This window comes from Pteropus vampyrus, unplaced genomic scaffold (genome assembly GCF_000151845.1).
Source record: "Pteropus vampyrus isolate Shadow unplaced genomic scaffold, Pvam_2.0 Scaffold2, whole genome shotgun sequence".
NCBI lineage: Eukaryota > Metazoa > Chordata > Mammalia > Chiroptera > Pteropodidae > Pteropus > Pteropus vampyrus.
This window is the reverse complement of record NW_011888783.1, coordinates 12,401,237-12,425,763: the sequence shown is the minus strand read 5'-3', so window position 1 is coordinate 12,425,763 and position 24,527 is coordinate 12,401,237. Positions and strand designations below refer to the sequence as shown.

At 33.7% G+C, this 24,527-nt stretch overlaps 1 protein-coding gene across 1 annotated transcript in view; it reads right to left on the bottom strand.

Moving 5' to 3' along the window:
• The window catches only part of TTN (titin), a 267,443-nt gene that overhangs the window by 126,784 nt on the left and 116,132 nt on the right, over positions 1-24,527 (bottom strand). The window contains exons 119-152 of the mRNA XM_011359980.1: positions 24,229-24,312; positions 23,911-23,991; positions 23,687-23,767; positions 23,427-23,510; positions 23,067-23,168; positions 22,509-22,649; positions 20,628-20,708; positions 20,357-20,434; positions 20,041-20,124; positions 19,797-19,880; positions 19,428-19,511; positions 19,125-19,208; positions 18,328-18,408; positions 17,819-18,034; positions 17,392-17,469; positions 17,109-17,183; positions 16,816-16,908; positions 15,972-16,049; positions 15,584-15,778; positions 15,284-15,367; positions 15,026-15,103; positions 14,419-14,502; positions 14,074-14,157; positions 13,773-13,856; positions 13,308-13,565; positions 11,746-11,820; positions 10,891-10,965; positions 10,199-10,291; positions 9,493-9,570; positions 8,470-8,538; positions 8,243-8,317; positions 7,806-8,099; positions 6,888-6,968; positions 6,037-6,114 (exon numbers count right to left, since the gene is read on the bottom strand). Coding sequence (XP_011358282.1) covers positions 6,037-6,114; positions 6,888-6,968; positions 7,806-8,099; positions 8,243-8,317; positions 8,470-8,538; positions 9,493-9,570; positions 10,199-10,291; positions 10,891-10,965; positions 11,746-11,820; positions 13,308-13,565; positions 13,773-13,856; positions 14,074-14,157; positions 14,419-14,502; positions 15,026-15,103; positions 15,284-15,367; positions 15,584-15,778; positions 15,972-16,049; positions 16,816-16,908; positions 17,109-17,183; positions 17,392-17,469; positions 17,819-18,034; positions 18,328-18,408; positions 19,125-19,208; positions 19,428-19,511; positions 19,797-19,880; positions 20,041-20,124; positions 20,357-20,434; positions 20,628-20,708; positions 22,509-22,649; positions 23,067-23,168; positions 23,427-23,510; positions 23,687-23,767; positions 23,911-23,991; positions 24,229-24,312 — 3,474 coding nt within the window. The remainder of the gene's footprint in view (positions 1-6,036; positions 6,115-6,887; positions 6,969-7,805; positions 8,100-8,242; positions 8,318-8,469; positions 8,539-9,492; positions 9,571-10,198; positions 10,292-10,890; positions 10,966-11,745; positions 11,821-13,307; positions 13,566-13,772; positions 13,857-14,073; positions 14,158-14,418; positions 14,503-15,025; positions 15,104-15,283; positions 15,368-15,583; positions 15,779-15,971; positions 16,050-16,815; positions 16,909-17,108; positions 17,184-17,391; positions 17,470-17,818; positions 18,035-18,327; positions 18,409-19,124; positions 19,209-19,427; positions 19,512-19,796; positions 19,881-20,040; positions 20,125-20,356; positions 20,435-20,627; positions 20,709-22,508; positions 22,650-23,066; positions 23,169-23,426; positions 23,511-23,686; positions 23,768-23,910; positions 23,992-24,228; positions 24,313-24,527) is intronic.

Genomic DNA, 24,527 nt, shown 5'->3' with positions numbered 1-24,527 from the left:
ATTTTCAAGAACAGAAGAGTCATGCCTTGTTAAAATCTAAGATCAGTGACAAATACCTGTAACAAGTGGGACTTCTGGCTTTTTAGGAGGTGCCAGGGGCACTTTCTTTTCAGGGACAACCTCTTTGGGAGCTTCAGGCACTTTGAAGATATTAGTAAATTTACATTTGAGTCACAAAGATCAACACATAACAAGAATTACACTTACACATCAAAAGAACTTTCAAAGCTAGCAATGTAGTTCTTTCCTTTGCCCTCCCTATCCCACATAGAAGTGAGGTCAGGAAAGTACCTTTGATTTTGACAGGTAAAACTGCAGGCTTTTGGGGAGGATGTACTTTCTTTTCTGGGACAACTTCTTTGGGAGCTTCAAGTGCTTTAAAGATATTAATATTTTTACATTTAGGGGTTACAGGAATCGGTACAAATAGGAAACACATTTATACAGGAAAAGACATTTTCCCAAAACTCTAAGCTTCCAGCGACATATACCTTCATCACAAGGGCCTTCAGGCTTTTTATGAGGAACCACATATGTTTTCTTTTCAGGGAGAATTTCTTCAGGCTCTTTGGGCACTTTAAGAAATTAGTTTTTTAACATTTAGTGTCATGAAGATCGCCAGGCACAGCTAAATATTTTCAAGGCTACAAGAGCTATTTCTTCTAGAGCTTGAGGACATGGTAACTTGTACCTTTTACTGATGGAGGTTCTCTTTTTTTGGAAGGAACTCTCTTTGCAGGAACAACTTCTTGAGGAGCTTCAGTCACTTTAAAGATATTAGTATTTCACATTTAAGAGTTAAAATGGTTAATGAAAACACTAACCGCAACAAATTAGCAAATGCGGTTTTCTAGAAATCTCTTCTCTCTCTATTTTCTGCTTGGCCCACCAACCGACTAAGTCTAATGGGTTAATAAGATCCCTGAAAAGAGCATTCACCCTTCTCTAGCACCTGGCAGGTGTCCTAGGACCCTATACATCCTCCTTACTAAGGATTTGTCGAATGAATACTTTTAATAGGAGGCTTTTTGCCACAGATATTTTGTTTTGAGAGGGTACTTTTTGTGGAGTTTCAGGTGCTTTATAGTGATTAGTATGTTTACGAGTTATAAAGAACATTAGAAAAACAGTTTTAAGAGCAGAGGACAGATAATTTCTTCTTCGGTATCTGTTCAGAGATGACATATACCTTTCTTCATAGTCAGAGGTTCTGGCTCTCCAGGAATATTCTCAGACACTTGCATATCAGGAGCAACTTCTCTCATGACTTCTGGTGCTTTGAAGATATTAGTGTCATACAAAGAGGTTAAGGGATCAGTGGGGACATTTATCACATTAACTGAACCAAAGGGTTTTTATGGCTTCAGGGGTGTTTCCTTCAAGAACTATATGAGGCACAAAGTCTTAAGAAAAGGACTCAAGTCTTATTTGTCTTTATTATTCCCCAGCTCACTAGCACCATGCACATAATAGGCATTTATCAAATAAATGAAAAAAGGAATGATACCTTTAGTGGAAGGTGTTTCAATTTCAGAGGGAGCAGCCATGGGTGCTTCCTTTACAGAGACAACTTCTTGAGGTGATTCAGGCACTTTAAAGATATTAATTCATTGTACTTCAGAGTGATGAAGAGCAATGAGCAGTTTTAGTCATAACTCCAACTATGGGAATGCTCCAGACTGGGAGACTTCCCTGCTTCTCGAATCTGATTCTTGGGTGATAGTATGAATATTTGATTATCAGGAACTATTTTCTTGGTCACCTCAGGCACTATCAATATTGGCAATTTTATTTCTTCGAATGGGAGATGTTTAGAAAATTAAATTGTGGAAAATTAGCTTCAAGTGAAAAAAATTAATTTTTAAAATAATTAACAGTGTACCTTTAGCTATTGGTTTGAAGGGAGCAAAACCAGCATTCTTATCTAAATTTGCTTCATTTTGTATCCTCACTTTAGTCACTTTAAAAAGGGGTTTGTTTTTCAAGTAAAGGGGAGAGGAGAACAATCGGAAGATTCTAGACTGAGAAAACAATGTCAAAGTGTTCATATATTCTTTAAATTACAGAATATCGTGGGAATTGTGAAGAAATTATTATTCTGGATGTTTTACAACTTTCTCACCTCTTGATTTATCTAAAAATATTCAAAATGGAAAAATGTAGGGCTCTTTAAAAATAAAAAAAAAATGACAGGAGCTACTAAGTATTCAGGGCAAATTTCCAACTTTAACTGGTTTTGGTTTTCACTGCTTCAGTTTTAGAAGGCTCTCAGGTATAAATGATATATGTTAAATTTGATGTTTTTTTTTCTCTAAGTCATGGTTTTCTGAAAACATTTCTATGATATTTAAATCTTATGGGAAATATTTCTATGATATATAAGTCTTACGGGAAATTCATTTGCTTGTTATTGGTAGTAAGTTTATTTTAATAAAAAGGCAATTCCAATAGGCAGTTATATTATATTCTGGAATTTCAACTTCATGGAGAATTTAATTACTGACTTATAGTCTACAGCCAAACATTTATATCATTTGATGGGACTGATTTCTACATCAAAGGTGTGTTGAGCCAATTCAATCTAATTTTGGAGATGTAAGTATTGTAAGTGGTCTCGTTTAGGTATTTTTCTAACTAGTCTGATTTTTATTTTTTATGGATACCAGTAATAGCTATTTTCTATTGAAGAATCTCTCTGGGTCGCATTTGCACATTATATGTATACGTAGTTTTCCTGGAGCCCTCATAGATAAACTTTATAGCCTGATCATCGTCTTTATATATGTTAATGATTTTTTTTTTTCATTTGTTTTTTCTTGAATGACTCATGGGGACATGTATATACTCAGTCAAACTTCTGCTTTGGGAGACCTGCTTCTCTGAAATGACTTCCTTGGTAGCATCTGGGGTTTTCTAGGTATTAATATTTTTACATATGTTAGGTACAACTACAATCATGAAATAAGAAAGTCAACTTCCTTCTGGCTTGTACCTTTTGGTGATGGTGTTTTTCTTCTAGTAACAGAAGCTGGTACCTCTGGCACATCTTCTTTGAAGACTTCCAACTCTTTAAAGATATTAGTAGGTTTTAGTTGAAAAGGAAAAGACATGAAGACATGACAAATTAAGAAAGTTAGGTATATCAACAGAGATTATAATTTTAAATTCAAATTTTAATTTTTGTTCTAGTAGTTTATCTTCATACATTGTATGAGTGGGACTTTTGGTGGGGGCAACTCGTGGATAGTTCTTTGTCTTGGATATATTAGGTGCTCTGAAGATATTAGCATTTTGGCATTAAATGTTGTTAGAATTTACATAAAACACTAAACTTATTTTGTAGATTGAAGAAGAAATATTTTCTTATTTAGATTTTTATAACTAAGAATTATACCTTCAGCTGGAAGATACTCTGAAGTTTTGGCAACAGCCTCAGAAAACATCACCTCTGGAAAAACGTCCCTTGTTGTATCAGGCTCTTTAAAGATATTAGTAGGTTTACACTTAGAACTTCTCAAAACAGTAAATTATATAACATGCAGTTTTTCAGTCTTGAAGGCAAAGATATTCATCCAAGTTTGATGTTGTTGAAATATACCTTTAGTTGCTGGTGTTTCTCTCTTTTTAGGAATAGTCACATGTATTTTATCCTCTGGAACAACTTTCTTGGGTGATTCAGGCACTTAAAAGATATGAGTATAGTTATATTTACAAATGGTAAAGTAAATATTGAACTTTTAAAATGAGCCAAAAATAAATTTTCTTCAGACTGGGTCATTGTTGTTATCTACCTTTTGCTAGTTTGACTTTTGTCTTTTGAAGATGAGTCACAAGTACTTTTTCTTCTGGGGCTAATTCTTCAGATACTTCATGAACTTTAAAGATATTAGTATTTATTCAATTAGAAGAATTTCAAAGTAGATGAAGAATAGTATTAAGAAAAACAGAATATAATACAAATTAATCACTCAAATTACCAGTAGTACACAGACAAAGATTAGTAACAATAATACATTGGCTCAGAAAAAGCCTCATTCCCAGTTTTATGATATAAGACTCTAAGCATTTCTTTATGATCACAATGATAAAATTGAGGAATTCACTGGTTAGGGATTATATGACTCTTTTACTTTTTCCGCTGAGATTTACTGGTAAACTTGTCCCATTGCTCTTAGTTTTAATGAATTTATTCATAAAGAATAGGGTCAATGTTGAGTTGTACATCAAGAATTCTTCTATATTTGACCTGCTGGAAATTCATATAAGCTCTTTCCTTTTCCAAGAATCTAGTTATCTATATTTCAAACCACATCATAGTTTGATATGGATGTGAAAACCATTTAGAGATTGGAAGCAGAAAATAAAAATAAAAATTATTAAATAATTGGAAAAATAAGGCAAGTGAAAAAAATAAGGATTTCTCCAGCTTTTAGAAAGGAAGACTGGATGACAACAAAAACCAAATTTAAATATAAAAAAGGTACTCAAAGTAGGGAGTCATATATTTTTATCCCAACCTAGAATTACAAAATGACCAAAAAAAAAAAAAAAAAAAAAAAAAAGATTTAAACAGGGAATTTTTTAGGTTAAAATTAATGGAAAAATATCTTGACCACTGGTATTTTTACTACTAAGATTACAGAATAGTATTCTATTCAAAATATTTTATTATTCAGATTATTTTACTCTTCAAAATATTTAATCATAATTTTGCATGAAATACAAAGAAAAAAGGCTTGAGAATTCTTTGGGGGTTCTAACGACCTTGTAAATCTATGGTCATTTCAGCAGCATTGCCAAAATGTTTCCAAAGATTGTTTTGAAGAGTAAAAAAATAATAATTGTGGAGCATTTTGATTCTATTAAATCCAATTAAAATATTATTATAAAGTTAGTTATCTCATAGTCTGAGAAAATAAATTGCTTCAAAGGAGAAGATATAACACATTAATAAGATAAGACAACACATTCAACAAGACAAATGACTTCTAAAATTAAGCAATGTTATAAGTACAGGGCTATTTAATTTTTAAACTGGTGAGGAAATATACTTTGAGGATAATAGCCATTCAAATTATTTAATTTTAGCCAAAAATTTTTGGTGTGTTAGGTTTTTATGTTAGTATGTTTACTTTTAAAAGATATGAAGACAAACACAAATGAAACTAAACCACCAAATTTTCTACACTTACTGTACATTGTTGTGTCTGCAGAAAGAACTGTAAATGACTTTTCTTCTTGAATACTTTTCTTAGGCACCTCAGGAACTTTAAAGATATTAGTATATTAATTATTATATATTATAACGTAAGATATTAAGGATATAAAGAAACAAAATACACAAATTTAACCTCACACACATTCATTTTAAATCATGAATAATGAAACAAAGAGTTACTTCATGTTGTGATTAGCATCAGTGTATACCTTTAGCTGGTGGAACTTCAGGCTTTTCAGAAACAGCTTCATAAAACTTTTCTTCTGGAACAATTTTCTTGGGTACTTCAGGTGCTTTAAAGACATTTGATTGTTTTATTTTTTAAAGAAGGTCATAGTTGAGTATAAAATATCAAGGCAAAAAGGGGCATCTAACAAGGAAAATGTCAAAAATTCCAAAATTATGTAAAGTAGACACACAGTCAATGCATGTCTTTAGATTGCCCTGTCAATGAGTTCTTGATTTGTCATGTTAGAAACACTGTCCTTTGGATATAGCATCATTTTCTATTGTCATTTGGAACATGTTTACTTGCTTCCAGAGCTACTTGACAATAGATTCCAAAATAGATTATTTATGAAAAAGAAGTTACAGGGTCAATATTGTTTAAACATTACTTAAGAGGAAGATCAAAATAAACAATAACAACATTTAGGCTATGCCTTTGTTCCCAAGACAGGATTATATTATAGAACGTAAACTGGAGTTTACATCACTCAGTTGTGGCATTGAGAGGAGAATGGTCTTTCTCTGTCGTCTCCATATTAAGTGAATAGAAGGTGGTTTTATATTAGTGGTGAATCGGCAAAGGTAGGTACCTTTAGCTGGTGGAAATTTGGGCTCTTCAGGAACACGTACTTTTTCTTCTATCGCAATTTTCTTGGGGGCTTCAGGTACTTTAAAGATAGTAGTAATATTTTTTACTTTTAAACATTCATAAAGACTTTTAACATGCAGAGCATAAGAGAAATGTATACACAGAACGTAACAATACAAAATACAGACATCACTTTATCAAATACATTACAGTACCTAATGAGAGTTGAATTGTAACAAATATGACAAAAGAAATCCAAGGGAATTTCCCATGTTAGAACTTGAGAAGAAAAATTAATAAGACACCTTCAGCCGGTGCAGTTTCTGCTTGATTTGGTAGAATAATTGGTACGTTCTCTTTGGTGATAATATTCTTAAATGCTTCACTGATTGTAAAGATGTAAGTATATATTATTCATTAGATATTATTTTTTACTTCTATTTCAAAATTCAAGAGGTTTACAAAAATGAACGAGGCAGGGACATTAAACACACAGTTACATATATATTTATATTTACTAGATTATTAAAATTAAGAATAGGAAAATATGGATTTATCAATAAGCACATTAGTGAACACATAATCAAACAGTATCAAAGAAGGAATTATGGGCTCACTGTTTAGTCCATAGAGACATTTGCTTTGGGTATTTTAGGTATGACGACAGTGAATGTCCTTTTTGGTAGAACTTCCTTAGGACCCTCAGCCACTTTAAAGGTATTAGTTTGCTTTAGCAATTCCAAGCACACAAAACACAAAAGAAAAACATCAAGTAGAATGCAAACTTGTAGAACAACCAAGGTGCTACTGTACATACAATTAGGTAAGTAATTTTTTTTGCCAATAAAATACCTTTAGCTGGTGGCTCTTTTTGAGGAACAACTTTAGTGGGTGGTTTTTTTGGAGGGATGATTTTCTTAGATATCTCAGGCCCTTCAAAGATATTAGTGTTTTGGTTTAGAATGAACTCTTGAAGTATTATGGAACATTACTATTAAAGTTAGTCCAATGAGGGCTAATGAAATGCTTTAGCTATTTATATTTTTTGAATTTATACCACACCTACTTCTAAAAAGACTTGATTTTGTTAAATTTCACCTGTATTGTATATTAGTTTTGTATACCAAGAACACACACACATTCCTTCGTATTCCATAACTGTTATTATGAAATTGTGCAAGATTTGGAGTGGTACCGCAAAGAATTATTTGTATTATGGTTTATATCTCAGAATATACTAGAATGCTGTTACCAACACTTTGTTTACTTCCTTAATGTTATTTTTCTAATGAAAATATCATAAAATAATGGAAACCTTTGATAAATAATTATCATTTTGTGAACAGTTGACTGAAATGTTAACAAAACAATGGCTGTTTTGCCTGGGCACATAAATTCCTCTGTGAACTGAGGAGTTGCTTTTTCATTTCGCTGATGACACTGGTCAGTTATTTTGATATCTGTAACAATCATGCAACATTCTTAGGTGGATTTAAAAAAGAATTCAAAAATTCATACAGTGACCTTCTTAGATAAGTAGTATCAAATATTATTATCTTGTCTGCTAAAATTATACTTCATGTGGTTAATAGCTACTGTATATTAATACGGTATCAAATAGTTTACACTCATGCTTAAAGCATTTCATAATTTTAACTTGGAAAATAAATGGGTTTTTAGTCTTTCAAACTGAACATGAAATGAACTTTTTAAAATAGTTAGTTAGAGCAAGATATAACAATTTGCAATATCTGAAGAATTTCCCTATACCTTTAGGTGGAGCTTTGGGTTTTTCATACACTTCCACTTCTTCAGCCTCTAAAACTTTTACTACCCTATGAACTTCTTCAACTTTGTGTACTTCTTCAAATCTATGTTCTTCTACTTTGAGAAATTCTTCTACTTCATGGAACTCTTCTTCTCCAAAGTATTCTTCAACTTCGTGGAACTCTTCTTCAAGAGCTTCCTCTACTTGTGCTTCCACTGCTTCTAATTCTGCTCTTCGTTTCACTATTTCCTCTTTGTGGAAGGCAACTGATATTTTTTCTTCCATGACAGTCCTCCCTGAAAGAGCATCGTTTTTAAGAGATTTTTTTTTTTTTAACACAGAAGAAATTAAGATATAATTCAAATAATAAAACAAAAACAACAGAAAAAAGGGCTTTCATGCAACAATATGTGAAAATCAAGGATCTTTCCCCAAATACCTTTAGCTGGGGGTACGGCTTCCTTTTTAGGCATGGGGACCTTCTTTTCGGGGGCTTTCTTTTGTACTTCGGGCACTTTAAAGATATAGTTTTAACAATGAAGACTGTTAAGAACAAACTTTCATAGACGAAGACATCAAAAACAGTCAAGACATACAGATATAAAATATAAAAGTCTTAATGAAAAAAAATGTAAAGGAAGTTTGGATTTAAAAGAGAAGATGTACCTTTGGCTGGAGGTGCCTCTTTTTTCTGAACAGGAACAGGTACTTTTTCCTCAGGAATCTTCTTTGGCACTTTAAAGATATTAGGTGTTTCAGTTAGCTGACAATACTCAATAATAAACATAAAATAAAAACATCAGAAACAACATCAACAATGATCAAAGTCTAAGAAGTCACTCTATACTATTAGACACCAACTAATTTTACAGGCAATAAAGAGATTTACCCAAATCACTCATTTGTGCTAACCATACCCTTAGAAGAAGATATGTCAACAAAAAACCTCTGCTAGTTCTCTCTCTTTTTTTTTTAAATAGTAGTCATTACTCATATTGGGATTATTTCTACTTTCTTAATTTATTAAGACTTTTTTTTTTTTTTGACTTTTTAAGCCTTGACATAGGCATCAGATTCTGTTGGGCACTATTATATGTGAGGAGGATGTCTACTGTGATAGGGATAGCATAATTTTATCCACTAAGAGCACTATTGAAGCATCAACTTAATTAGAAAGTAATGATAAGTAGACATTCTGTAATAAACTTGAATGCTTAGGCCAAATATTACAAAAGGGACATGAGGCTTAGTAAAATAGCTATTATCCAAGCATTAGAATATACTTTTCCCCTATAAAATAATACAATAGACATAATTATTATAATAATTACATGAGAAAACTCTTTTTATGTAATGGAATGAAATCTGTGAATGGATTGAGAGGAATAAGGATTCATTGTTATGTATGTAAGTAGAGAAATGTACTGCTAACATTAAAATTCTCAGTTATTTAAAATAAGATAATTCTAAAATAATTCATACATACACACACATACATATACACACAATCATTTATTAACATCCTGAAAAAGTCTAGCTAAATGGAATGAGATATTTTTACTAGTTCTTACTGAATTTCATAAGTTTGTTACTTAAATGACTCTAATAAAACAGCGAAAAGAGACATATTTGTTTTAAAAAGAAAACTAACAGAAGTCTAAAGCTGTTATTAACTGAGATTTGCTATACCTTTAGCTGGTGGTGCCGCCACCTTTTTAGGAACAAGAGTAGGTGCTTCAGGTACTGCTTTCTTAACCACTTCAGGCACTTAAAAGATATTTTATGGATATTAAAAAAATGACGTGATGAACGAACAATGCCCATATACCGAAACAAACAAACAAGCAAAAAAACACAAAACACTGACTTATTTTAAAAAGATATTAGCAACCTAAATGGTAATTATGGATACGAAGTAGTGACTTTTAAGGTGAGAAGGACATTACTTGGAAATCCTATAAACAAACATAACGCCAATTATGCAAAAGATTGTCATAGCGTTCAGAAAGAACTGGCTAAGAATTATCCTAAAAATGAACACCAAAGAAATGCATTCCCTCCATCTTAATATCGAAAGAAAAATTAAGGATTGAAAACTACGAGAAAGTATTATGATAGAGGCTGGCCAGAAAAATTAAAGTGCCAATAACATAAAAGTGATCTCTTGCTCTAATTGTATTGCAACTGCAGTAGGAAAAGTTGAGGGGGGCGGGGGTGTGTGTGTGTGGAGAAAAGAGACATAAAGGTTCAGGTGCCAGTAATAATTAATCTTAAGTTATCATTTATATGATGTAAGAAGAGTATACTGGTGAATATTAGATAAAGACGAATTCTGAGAAAGGTTTATTTAGAACACCACCTCTTTCAAACATCCAATGCATAAAAGAAGCTGTACCTCTAGGTGGCGCCACCTCTTCAACCTCCTCTAGGATAGGTGGTTCTTCTGCGATCTCTTCTTCTGGAAGAGGCTCTTCAGGCTCCTCATACACTTTTAAAAAATCATTTTTTTTTTGTAAATTATTTTTATAATTCCCTTGAATATTAGACTAAAATGATACATCTGCAAACTGATAGCTCATAGCTCAGCCTTCCAAATGCGTGCAAAAACTCACTACTCCTTGAAAAGAATCTACTGAGTCTTCAAAATATGTTAGGCCCTTTTTAGTATTTTAGAATTGGAAAGGACCTCAGAGAGCATTTACTTTTAATGGAAGTGGCTTATTTGAAGTCAAACCATTCACTATGGGGTCGAAGTCAGGTTTTCTGCACCTGTTACTCAGGCTTAACTAGAATTTATCTTGGACAAATTTATCCCATAATTGCCAATCAAATCATTTGATGGCAAATTTATCATAGCAAATACAGTTTCCCTTCAAAGATTCCCATGAAAATAAAACAAACAACAAACAAACAAACAGGCTAAGTATGTAAGAAAGGAGATTCAATTGGTTTTAGTTTGCCTGCCCAATTTCTATTATGTAATAATTACTTTTATGGAGTGAAATGTGCATTTACCTCCTTCAACTATTTGACAATAATAAGACAATAGTGACTTTGAAAATGCAATTTTCTTAGAAAGTCATCTACCTTCAACTGGGGAAACTTCCTCTTCTTTAGGGAGAATGATTCGTCTTTCTTCCATTTTCTTGGGTACCTCAGGAACTTAAAAGATATTGATTGTTTTAAGCACTTAAAATGCAAGAGCCAAAGAAGAGTACATAAAGCCCAAGTTTCCCGTTTTCAACACAAGAGAGTAAATATCGGATTATACATGCATATGATGAAACATTAACATTTCACAGAATCAGTTAATGAGACGAAAATGAAGAGGTTTGTGGTTTAAGATTAAGGGTCCATTAAAGAGGTATATTCTGCCTTTTACTGCTGGAGCCTTTACTTTTTTAAAAAGAGCAATGATTATTTTAGGAATTGGTTTCTTAGTTATCTATGGATCTTTAAAGAGATATGAGTTTTGTATTTTTATTTTTTTTTAAAAAAAACACACATAGAGAATCAACACAAAATACACAAACATAAGTGGAAAAACTGACAGAACAAACATGGGTGCAACAGAGTCACAAATGATGAATGTAAATGACCAACCACACAATGCAGACATTTATGCTGAACATCTTGTGTGGATAGCAGCACAGTTTAACATCAGTGCAGTAAACACATCCCTGTGTTGGGTGGTATACCTTTGGCAGGAGGAGCCACTGCTTTCTTAAGACTGGGAGGAGGCACCTTCTTTTCTGGTTCAGGTTTCTTAGGCACCACAGGCACTTTAAAGATATTATTTTATTTTAAAATTTCAGTTTCACAAACACCAACGGACACAGCAATCATACAAGTTATGTTAGCAAATACTGAAACAGGACATTCTGACTTTTACAGATGATGGAAAGAAATGACAGTGTCTAATTTGCTTGGGAACAGCAGTACCTGTAGCAGGAGGAGCCTCCTCTTTCTTGGGAATGATCACTTTCTTCTCTGGCACTTTCTTCTTAACCTCAGGCACTTTAAAGACACCATTTCATGATAAGAATTTATTGTGAGAGACAAAGAAGAGAGAACTCAAGAAGTCCATACACGGAAAGACCAACACACAACAGTCGCTCAGGTTGGGGACATAATGCAAGTTGGGAGCCAAATGTTAGATATAACTAGGTTTTGTAGAATGAGGGATTAGTATCTGATTTGAATATCAGAGGACATATGCTGTCATTTCATCCATTTCAATAATAATTTATTAAATCATTATCTGTAAAGTAATTCCAAATCTTTGAAATTTAATAAAGCATCACCTTTACCATTTCATTGATTATATGACTGTTTAGCCTGGTAAAGGGGTCATGCTTATTTCAAGGAGTGGTGCCATGATCTTTTGCAGAAAATATTATTGAACTTTAAGGCATAAAAATATTCATTTTGTCTATTATGAGCTGATTGAATATGTTAAATCTGGGTACTATTCATTCAGTGGTAGAGTACTTTTACATAGCTTACTTTATTTTATCCTCGCAATAATATCTGAGCCCATGAGGACTGATATTAAAACCTCATTTCATAGGAGAGGAATCTGAGGACCAGACTGGTTGAAGGGCTTGCTCAGGGTAACAAAGCAAGGTACAAAGCCAAGAGCTAAGGCTAATAGAAACTCCTACTAGGCTACCATTTGCATGCATATGTCAGAAGACTTAAGTTATTACACAGTATTTTGATAAATACACAATCTTTCTCTTTTTTTTTTCATCCTAGTGTTATAAAGGCATTTAAAATAGATAGCTGAAGGATGAAATTTAGGACGGTTTATTCACCATATTTTTCAGGTTTTTTTTTTTGTGTGTGTAGATAATTTATCATGGAAAAATATCTATATGAAAATTATGATGCTTAATAAAATTATAGGGAATTGGGTAAAACTTTTGTGGCAATTTTGAGACAGTATTTCTTTGTTCTTGATATTGTTTTGCATCCAATATTTCTAGAAGTAAAGATATGACTATCTTATAAATGTAATTTTTCCTAAAACCCAGTTCCACCATAATTTTTTGGTGAAGTTCTGAATAAGGACTTTGTATTCACTTTGGAAAGATGTACCTTTGGGTGGTGGAGGTTCCACTTTTTTAGGAGCGGGAACTAGGACTTTCTTCTCTGGTATAGGTTTCTTTGGTACTTCAGGCACTTAAAGACATTCATTTTAAGACATTAGAAGTCACATGTACAGTATTGTATATATAACAAAAAGACAAATAGAAAAAGACCACAAACAATTAATAGAATTTCATATCATGAAATTTGAAAAAACATTCAGATAATCTACAATAAGTAGACAGACACACAAGACAGACACACGCTAATAAGAGCACACATATCTAGAATGTTTTCTAAGATTTAGATGGTAGATAACAGAGAGAGTAAAGCATTACAGACAAAACGGGAGAACGAAAAGATGGAATTCAACACAAAAGAGATGTTGATGACTCCAGAAAGAGCTGCTATACCTAGTGCAGGTGTTGGCACTTTTGGTTTAATTTCTGGAAGAACTTCTTCTTCTTCAGGTACAAGTTCCTCCTCAGGCACAAATTCTTCCTCCTCAGGAGGAACTTCTTCTTCCTCAGGTACAAATTCTTCTTCCTCAGGAGGAACTTCCTCTTCCTCAGGTAAAATTTCCTCTTCAGGAGTAATTTCTTCTTCAAATGGAATTTCCTCTTCCCGAGGTAGAGTTACAGGGACTAGAACTGGCTCCGGTTTCTTTGGCACTTTAAAGATATTTATTTAACCATGCAAGCATCACTTTTATGTACAATATTCATAACAATGAGACAACATGAAAAGCAAATATTCTGTGATCATAGAGCATCCATTGTCATCACAGTAAATGTCATTAAGCATTCATTATAATTAGGGAGGCTGTATAATATCAGTTAGTTTTCCTTTTGCCCTGATTCTGTTAGAGATTAATGTACCTTTGGGTGGTGGAACTTCCACTTTTTTCGAAATAGGTGTTGGCTTCTTTTCTTCTGGGATGAGCTTCTTGGGAACCTCTGGCACTTTAAAGATATTATTTGTCATTAAAAATATGTTATTTTACATGTTATATTACATGCAATAGATATGAAAAAAGAATCACAAAACACTGGACTTTTATATTTCTAATAAGACAGATTTTTTTTTTTTTAGAAACATGTAAAGTTATGGGGGAATTTGTATGTGACTATACACAAACAAAGTTTTCTCCCATGTACTTTAAATAATGAAGTGATGTACCTTTTGCAGGTGGAGCCTCTACTTTCTTAGGAACAGGAACCGGTACCTTCTTCTCAGGCACAGGCTTCTTGGGCATTTCAGGCACTTTAAAGAAATAATTCGGAGGAAATTTTATACAACATAAAATTTTGAGTCCCAGCATAGTCTCAAAAAGATTAAGATAAGGTAATAAAAGTATAACCAAAGTACTTCAAGAAGCCTTTTATCTTTAAAATAAAATCTTTTCTTTTCTATAAAGGAATAGTAGTGTTGCTTCCTCGAAGAGCATGGAATTGAACCAATTAAATTTTTACTCACATGCAAATGCGAAATAAAATAATTTTGTGACATCACAAGTTCATATACCTTTGGCAGGTGGAGCTTCTATCTTTTTAGGAACTGGTACTGGTACTTTCTCCTCCTGTACAGGTTTCTTGGGTACTTCAGGAACTTTAAAGATATCAAATACGGTTAATGTCACACTTTCCATCAACAGATAAGAATCTAGTGATTTCAGGACTTAACCGAAGCATTATAGATATTCCAACAATTTCACTTTAAGATCGAAAGTAATAACAACACCCACAAAACAAAGGCCAGGAATGCACAAATATAAAAAACAAAAACAAAAAACAAAAAACAGTGAAAAAACACAGACTGGTGATAAAGACAACACGCAATGTTTGGTAAATGGTGATTTTGTCCATTTTGGTATGTATTATAATAAGAATCTATTTTACACTAGACCTTTCCACTAAAGAGGAAGAGCCAAGCGTTAAACATCAGCATGATTCGGTGGCAAAATTCAAAGATGAATACATGGTAAATCGCTCCTATAGCCAGTTGGGTGGTCCTTGCCTTGTCATTAACGTTGTTAATATTGGCAATGGGAAAGAACTGGTGTGGCTCACCAAGTTATACTGCATGAGTAAATGAGTACATTACCCCACTGATGGACTACAAAGAAATGTACCTCTAGCTGGTGGAGCCTTCTCTTTTTCAGGAATGGGCACAGGAACTTTCTCCTCTGGCTTCTTAGGAACCTCAGGCACTTTAAAGACATTGTTTATTGTTAAGTTCTAACTACTAGCAACAATACATGCACACGAAGCACGGTTCACATTTCCAACAACAGATAGCAACACACACAAGGTCTTGAACTCCAAAGAGAGGTAACTATTTATATGCAAATTAAGGCTTTTAGATGCCCAGGATATGAATGATGTTGTACCTTTTGCTGGTGGAGTTTCCTTCTTTTTGGGGACAGGAACAGGTTTCTTCTCAACTGGAATAGGTTTCTTGGGTACTTCTGGCACTTTAAAGATAGTATTAAGAAGTTTGGAAATGTTGCAAAAAGATATGAAATGTGAAAAACAACTGTAAAAATCATACTTCAGCATTTAAAAGTGTCTGTTTCAAAAAATAAGCCAAGTTCGGTCATCGGTGCTAATAAACCCCAGAATCTGACCAAATTAGTTACCCAGACTTCAAAGATGCTGCTGCAAATCCCTTTGTAGGAGATGTAAGCTACCTTTAACTGGTATCACTGGTACCACTTCTTCTTCAGTTACAAGTTCCTCTTCTTCATGAAGGTACTCTTCTTCTTCATAAAGGTACTCTTCTTTTTCTTGAAGGTACTCTTCTTCAAGATATTCTTCTACCTGGGTTATGACTTCCTCTTCAAAGGCAATCTCTTCTGGTTCTGGTCTTTTAGGTACTTCTGGCACTTTAAAGATATTATCTTTAGGTTGGACATTTTGTACTTACTCAACAAAATCAAGACATGTTATGAACATAGACATTTGTAACAGAAGAAAGGACAGGTTTTAACTTTCACACAGAAGAAACTTACATATAGAACTGAGCCTGAACTTCATACCAAAGACAAACAACACATTAAAAAGAGTGGTATTAAGTACCTTTAATAGGTGCTGCTACTTCTTTTTTAGGAATGAGTGCTTTTTCTTCTATGACAACCCTCTTGGACTTCATTGGCACTTGAAATATTAAGTGTAAGAAAATTTTATTGTAAGAAGCAGGCCACCCAGCCAGTGTTTGCTTTGTTGTACTTTAAGCAGATAGAATAAGTTTGCAAGTGCCTCTCATGTGATAGGTGTGTGATGGTTCATCTATAAGAAACTTTATATGTTCTGTGGAAACAATTCTAAACCTCATTGGAAATTCAGAAGTACTCAAGTAAGTTTGAGGTGGCAGAGCCCAAATGCGAAATCATGTTTTGTGTTCAAGTAACTCTGCTTGTAGGAAATATCTTTTATTGAAAAGCTAAATTTACTTCTAGGTGAGTATATTTTCTGAAAGTATAGAAAAATTACTTTATACTTAGTAAAAAGCAGGGGAAAATGACTAGACACCACTGAGTTAGCTCTTTTTTTAATCTTCAAAATGATTTTGGAATGAATATACAGTTAATGAACTGTGGTGAATATTGTCATATCATTATATTGATTTAGATAAATCAAGAATGTACCAAATGGTCACTGACTTTAAATTCGAACGTTTTATTTTATATATATTGTAGCCATATGGCAGGACACAGCCACCGTATGAGAGGCCGTGGATGAATTTTGAAATAACTTTTCCTTTAAAGGTAACACTTTTATCCTGTATTCAAAGATTTTTCATCTAATATTCTCCTCATGATTAATTTAAAATACACGTGACAATGAAATAAAGCAAAACACAGCTACTTTAATTTTATAAGAGACATTATAAAAGATCCAATCGAGGAAAGAAATTATATACCTTTAGCAGCTGGTTCGGTCACCTGCTCTTTCTCGCGTTTGGTAATTGAAATACGTATTTTTTCCTCAACAACTTTCTTTGATTCTTCAGGCACTTTAAAGATATTAATTATTAAAGAGTATTAAAACCAACCAAATACCATATAAATAATAATACACAAAAAATTGGAATGTAACAATCAGGACTAGAAAAATATATTTAGCAAAGACAAAGAACAGCAGACGAGCTAGTAAGACATGCTTACAGGGCAGCAGTAACCAAGATGTGTTTGGTGTTTGTTACTCTGCAAATACCTTTGGGTGGCGGAGGTCTGAGTTTCTTAGTGATGGGCACTGGTACTTTTTCTTCAGGAACCGCTTTCTTCGGAACTTTAAAATATCAATATTAACAGATTTAAAAACCTGAGCCAGATATCTCAAGAGTAGTAAGAATGAAATTTAAGGAATACAATGTACGACATAACATCCCTAAACACACACACAGTTTGTACACTGCCACTTCGACATGGATTTACAGTGTGACAGACATGTAAGAAACACAGGTCTCTTAGTACTGATAAAGTTTTTCTCACTCTACCTTTAGCTGTTGGTGCCTTTGGTTTTGTGGGAACTGGTTCTTCTTGGACAGGCTTTACTGGGACAGGTTTCTCCGGTTCTTTAAAAGTACATATAGGATATTTAATGTTAGACTTTAGAACATAAATTAAAAACTGATATTTTTTTAAATGGACTTAAAGAATTAAAATAGTATTATCTTTTATCCATAGTGTAGCCATACCCTCTAGAGGTGAGAGAGAATCAGAGGTCTAAGAAGAATAAGGTCTAAAAAATGTAAACAAGCTTACAGTGCCTGTTCCGTCTTGCTATTTATTTCAATTAGGTAATTGTAACTCCCTCTTATATATTAAAATGCTCATTTCACTTCAGGTAGACAAAATTTTGTTCTGTTCTAGTGGAATTCACGTGTATTTATTGTGGTTCCAGGTGTGCAGTTTTGCTCATACCTGTGATGTATTCTTCTTGTTCTTTATACTCTTCATAATGTTCAAATTCGCGTTCTTCATAGTCTTCATATTGGTCATATTCTTCTGTTGGTTCATATTCCTCGTATTCTTTATAATCATATTCTTCATATTCGTCATATTCCTCTTCCCGTTGCACTGAAACAGTTTCTTCTTCTCGGGTGTAAGACCACTCTTTTTCTTCTGTTACAGTTAGTTCTAGAATAATATTGACAACAGGCTGCATTTTACTTGAAGCCCATTTAGGCATGAGAGTGACAATGTGCTTTGATTTCATTCCTTTGTGATGGTCTCATGCATTGGTTATGGGAGACCCTGACTTTCCTTTGCAAGTCAAGGTATTACAGAGTGTACATTTGCTATTTATGATTTCAACTGTTAGAGTCCCTGCCTTTAGTCAACAATAAGCCAATAAGGGATGGATGTCAAATTAGCAGGCAGAGCTGTGCATTTCATGCTTCATTTTATTATTCAGTCAAAGCGCAATATACCTTTTGTGGGACGAGGTTCTCTTTTTGGAACTTCAATGGATATCTTTTCTTCTTTAACAGCTCTTTTCCTGAATTCAGTCACTTTAAAGAGAGTAATTTAAAAAGTGAATGACAAGATTCTGAATATATATATGTGTTAAGAGACACTGTACAAATAATCCAAGGACAAAGATGACCATAACTGTCTGTGCTTGTTCAAATGGCAAGAAAAACCAATAGATGGAAATAAACATGGTTTAATAAACATGTAATTGCTCTTTTCTAAGTTACTGAATGCTTCAAAGACATTGAATAACTTAAGGAAGATCAGTAGTGTTTATAAGAGATTTAAAAAAGACAACTAGACAGCATAAACAATGACTATGAAGCAAGCATGAGACAGAAACTCATGTTACATGAACAGTTTCTTTACCTGAATTCTAAAGTATTTTCATAAACTCTACTGATGCAATTTAGAAAATTCAGGATTTAAAATTTTTAATTTTGTCAAAGATTGCCACACAAAACAAGCATTTTGGCGGATGAGTTTAATATACAGACAAATAAAGACACAATAGAAAACAAGTACATTTTAAGGGAGAGTACATGTTTAAGAAGAGCTTCACATTTTTCAGAAAAGAAAGAAGAGAGTACTTTCTGGTATCAGAAATGTTTAGTTTTGAAGTGATATGAAATAGCATATGCACATTACTTACTTTATAATACCTATTCAAATTATTATCTCTAAGAATCTCATTTCCACTAGATTAGTTTCAATACCTATATGCTTATTTCGATTTCTGAAAAAGTTGGTGTACCTTGTGCTGGTGGCACCTCCTCTTTTTTAGGTTTGAGTTTTAGAACTTTTTCTTCCGGAATGGCTCTCTTGGTTTCCGCAGGCACTTTAAAGACAGATTTCACTTTAAGGGATTGTTTCCCTCATTCAAAACACAAAAGCTAGTCATATAATAGTTACTCAGATGTAAAAGAATTGACGTTTTCATCATTTCGAACATAAAACAACACCTCTAATAATGACAATGATCAATACCCATCACTGGTGTATTTGGTAAAAAGAACGGGGAAGTACGACATTCTGTGCATAGAAAGGTCCCATGTACCTCTTGCTCGTGGAGGCTCCTCTTTTTTAGTTACAGCAACATGAACTTTTTCTTCCTGGGTAATTTGCATGTGCCTCTCAGTCACTTGAAAGATAATTTTAGGATTAGGGAGTTATATTACTTAAGATGGAATTAAAAAAAATGTATTAGCCAGAAAGTATTGTGATTTTAGAATAAAACAATTTACAAGGTACACACAAATAAGCTTCACATCAAGTAAGAAATACTCCACCCACAGACAAGGCAATAATACACCACTGCCACCAACGTACACCAATAACCTCCATATAAAAGGTGTGACCCAGAGACAGCAGCGAGACGACACAAGACAAGACACGTTTCTAGCTTTTGTGCTGGAACTTCATTTACCTTTAGCAGGGGGAAGTTCTTCTATCTTAGTCACTTTTGGGAGAGCCCTTTTTTCTGGAACTGGTTTCTTTGGCTCTTCTGGCATTTAAAAGACATCAGGCAACATGGTCAAACATACAGTATGAAAAACATTAAACATCGGCACACTTATTTTCTTGTTAGTGTTATAAAAACTTGAAGAATGTATCAATTTAAGGTTTAAAAAGACAGGCATTATTCGAGAACAAAGGGAACCCCCATATACCTTCAGCTGGTGGCACCTTTTCTTTTTTAGGAACTGCAACAAGAATTTTCTTTTCCAGCACAGTTTTCTTAGGTGCTTCAGAAACTTTAGAAAGATCAGGTTTAAGAATATCAGTTTGTGTTACAGAAGAAGAGACACCATTTTGGGGCAAAGAACTCACTTTTTGAAAAGATCACACATTTACACAAACATTAATGACTATATTCAGCAAAAATGTTTATACACATGTGCTAACAAAAACTCAGGCAGTTACTCAACCTAAAGGTGTTATTATAGCTATTAAGCCAAATGGTATCACTTTGAGAGAGAACTGTACCTTTAGTTGGCGGACGCTCCTCTATTTTAGCAGGAGTTTTTGGTTTTGGTACAATTTTCTTCTCATGTTTCTCGGGCACTTGAAAAGATTATAAAATACATTTGTAGAAATATCCAGATCTCTTTTTAATAAAAAGGTAAGGAATCTTTTTATTTAGACATGATATTCATCGACATTCGGAATACAGACAATAAATTAACTACAAGAGAACATAAAGAATGGGACAAGCCAAACACACATAGGGCTAGAATTAATTTAAGAGTCTGTGTACCTTTGGCTGGTTCAACTTCTACTCTCTTAGAGACAAAGTACAGCTTTTCTTCCACAAAACATTCCTCAGGCTCTTCCATCACTTTAAAGACATTGATTTTAAAGATAAATTGTAGTATTTTTCAGGTTTAACTTTAGCTGTAATCTATTACTCAAGGAATGATTGAAGTAGCAAAAGTTTAACACTTGCCAAATTCCCAATCGTTTCCACTTAGAATATCCAAAGAAGAACATTTAAATCAAAGCATATGTCTTAATAAAGAGTATGGGAAATAAGTTTCATTAACTTAATTTTCATTGTGTCATGAAGATAATAGTGCTTGTAGTCACAAGAAGAACAGGACAAGTACAAGACATAAAAACAGTTCTAGTGGCTAAATTAATGACAGCACAAGAATTCGAAGATAAGCTTCAAAAATAACAGAACACTCTAGATTAGAAAGCTTCAGGGCAGAAACATATACTTGAGAAAGAAAAGACCTATATTACTTATGAAAAACCTATTGAGGACTTGGAAACAAGTTTTTAATACCCCCCTCCCAGTTTTGTAAGGGCAAGTATGGTAGAAGAAGCAGGCATCTTCACAAGATATTTGAGCCTATGTGGATAAAGTTAATTACACAATAGAAAAACCTAGTTACAAACACAAATCTTTACACTAGAAGTAAACTTAACAGGTTACCCATCTTTTACTTAAATCTTTTGAGTTTAATGAAAACATCATAATATCATAGAACATTTCTCCTTTTAACTAGAGTCTATTTTATTGAAAGAAATGTATAATGCATACTGTCAAAATCTGAAATCAGATTCACACCATGAGAACTTTTCTTGTGTAAATGTTGCATTTGGTTTTCTAAACATTTTTAGAAGGGACAGGGCCCTGTTTGAATCCATCTGATTCCTGACTTATGTCCAACACCTTGGCCTGTCCCAGGAGGCGTAACAACTGGTAAGCTTCCTCTCAGGAGTTTTGTCCTATCTTGCTCTTGCAAGCCATTCCATTAAGACCACACAACTGGGTTTCACATGGACTTTCCTTCCAAATGGAGAAGCCAGAGATACATGAAAGGACATCTAAATATACAGTTATATTCATCTTTTCATTGGGAAGAAGGTTAATTTGTTAAGGAACTTACTGATTTCTTTTTAAAGCAGAGCTACTACGTTAGAGCTTTCTTAGGAAAGTTCTTTCAGATATACAGCTTTAGCCAGATTCTTGGACTTTAACAGTAAACCCAGTGGTGTCTTAATTTATTGAGACGGTATCCCAACACTAAAATAAAGCCTGTTGTTCAAGCCTTAAGAAATATGTATGTTCCCATACATATTACAGGTATGGGAACATCTGAATAATGAGTTAATCTAATCAAAGATGTTATGTAGTTATTTAACATCTTAAGTGTTTGGTGCTCCACTCTCAACATGGCCTTGACTTCTGGAATGTAATTAGGTAATATAATCCCTTGTTCATTTGAAAACTGTGAGTCAGGACACATTAGCGAGCTGTGCTATCAACATTGCTTTTGTGTTACTCCTGTTTCAAACATTAGATGATCAAGGTGAAGATCACGCCAGCCCATCATACCGAAACCCAGACCTGTTTAGTGAAGGGATAAATGTATATGGAGATACCTGCCCCATTAGTTACCTATAAATATAAAGCCTTCCCCCACTTCTCATATAGTCAAGTAAGAGGGAATGGACAAGAAGTACATTGGATGCTTAAGTAATGCTCCTAAATCTCATGTTTTCATCAAAAGATACATCTAATGAGGCCAGTAGATATTCAGATTTGTGTCACTTTTCATTAATTGATAAACAATCTGTGAAAAAATTCATCAAGATTCCAGATCATCTCTAGCTTATTTGAATCGTTTACCTTCATATTCTGTAATCTCTGCTTCTTCCTCCTCCTCTTCTCTTTCTTCTTCTCTATAAACTGAAATGGATACTCTCTCTTCTTCTTCTTCTTCTTTTTCTACTTCTTCTTCTTCATAACTCCATGCCTCCTCTGTGGATACTTTAAAAAAACAAGATCTAATTTACATTCAGCCTCCTGAAATGCTGATAGTAGCCATGTGTTCCCTACAGATAGATAAGGGTTCTTCCACCTGCTTAGGATGTGGCCTTGCCGTACTTTGTCAGTACAAGGACAGAGGTGACTTAAGGTGAGGGGACTGTATAGCCCAAGACAGAAGAATATCCAGATTATGTCCAAGTGTGGCTACTTTCACAATTATGGCATTTTCAGCACCCCGTTCACTTTCTTAGAACAATTCAGGACCAATGTAGACACAAAAGACACAGTCTTGGAAGGCTGCCACAAGTAGACACTAAAAAGGACAACTTCTATGGTGAACAACTACACCAAAGACGAAGAGAAGACTTCGAGAAAACACAAGCAAACTCATTTCTCCCCTCACTTCCGAGCATGTACCTTCATGTCGCGTGACCTCTGCTCTTTGAGGAACTGCAACAGATAGTTTTTCTTCGGCAACAAATCTCTTCTCTTCTACAACAGTTTTCTTAGAAACTTCAGCTTTAAAAAAGCATTAAAGTTGAAATTTAAAAATCAAGAAGTTTATCCATCCTCTCTCCTTCCAAGAGTTTGGGGAAGATTTTTTACAATACAACACTTTCACTAGTGAAATGGGAAAACAAGTTACGTGACACATCACGAGTATATACATACAAAAATTCTATCAGAGGAGAGACAAAGCGTCAGTACAAACAGACAATAAATGGGAAAAAGCAAGAATTCACAGGCTAACAGATTTTTGTCAGAGACTAATCCTACCTCGGGGAGGAGGAGCTTTCTTAGTGACAGGAACTGGTACAGGAACTTTCTCCTCTGGGACAGGTTTCTTAGGCAGAGCTGGCACTTTTAAAACATTATGTATGTACTTTTAGAACTTCAATGTTATCTCACTGAAGTCCAGCACAAAACACAGATATATAGCCACAATGTACTCATATTACAAAACTAACAAAATCATTGTTTGCCTTAGCACATAATATTATAAAGATGGTTCTTGGAAAGACAGGGAGACATAATACCTTTTGGTGGTGGAATTTCCTCTTTTTTCCGAGGAATAGGCCGTTTTTCTTCGGGAACTTTCTTCTTTGGTATTTCTGGCACTTAAAGGATAGTATTTGGTTTTAAAATTCTCAGAAAGGCAAAATAAATGAGCAACATAGACTGGCAGGCCCATTAAAGAAGACGTGCAATTAAAGAAGCTTGAAGGAAAGACAAGTTATTTCATGGAGAGAGGATTAAGTACCTGCTGGTGGTGGAGATTCTTCTCTTTGAGTAACAATGGTTATTTTTTCTTCAGTGAAAACCCTTTTCTGCACCTCAGGAACTTGAAAAGACATTACTTTTTAGAATTAACTTTATATTTCCAAAGTAGCTAATGTACAGTTATTTTTTAAGAAAGTAGGCAAGTGGACAGAAACTTTTGTTGAATTTTTACTCATACCGTAAAACATTAATTTTGAACTAAATTAACAGATAATTAAACACAGAAATGTTTTGTACTCAAGACAAATAAATAGCGCTTTTTTTTTTTCTTACTTCTTTACTAAGTAAGTCACTGTACCTTCGGCTGGTGGAACTTCCTTTTTCTTTGCAATAGGAACAGGAATCTTTTCTTCAGGGACAGGTTTCTTAGGCACCTCTGGGACTTAAAGTTTTTAAGACAGAACGTTAGTTCAGATATATCATTTTTATGAATGAACACAGGCACATGCATAAATCTTTATGTAGTTCATTAATGTTGTGAAAGATTTTCTATGCTTTGGCAAAATAAGGCATAAAATTAAATTATAGTGAATGTAAAGGTCATCATGTGATAAATGTCCCAAGTGATATTAGAGAGGCATTTAAGCAAATTAAAAA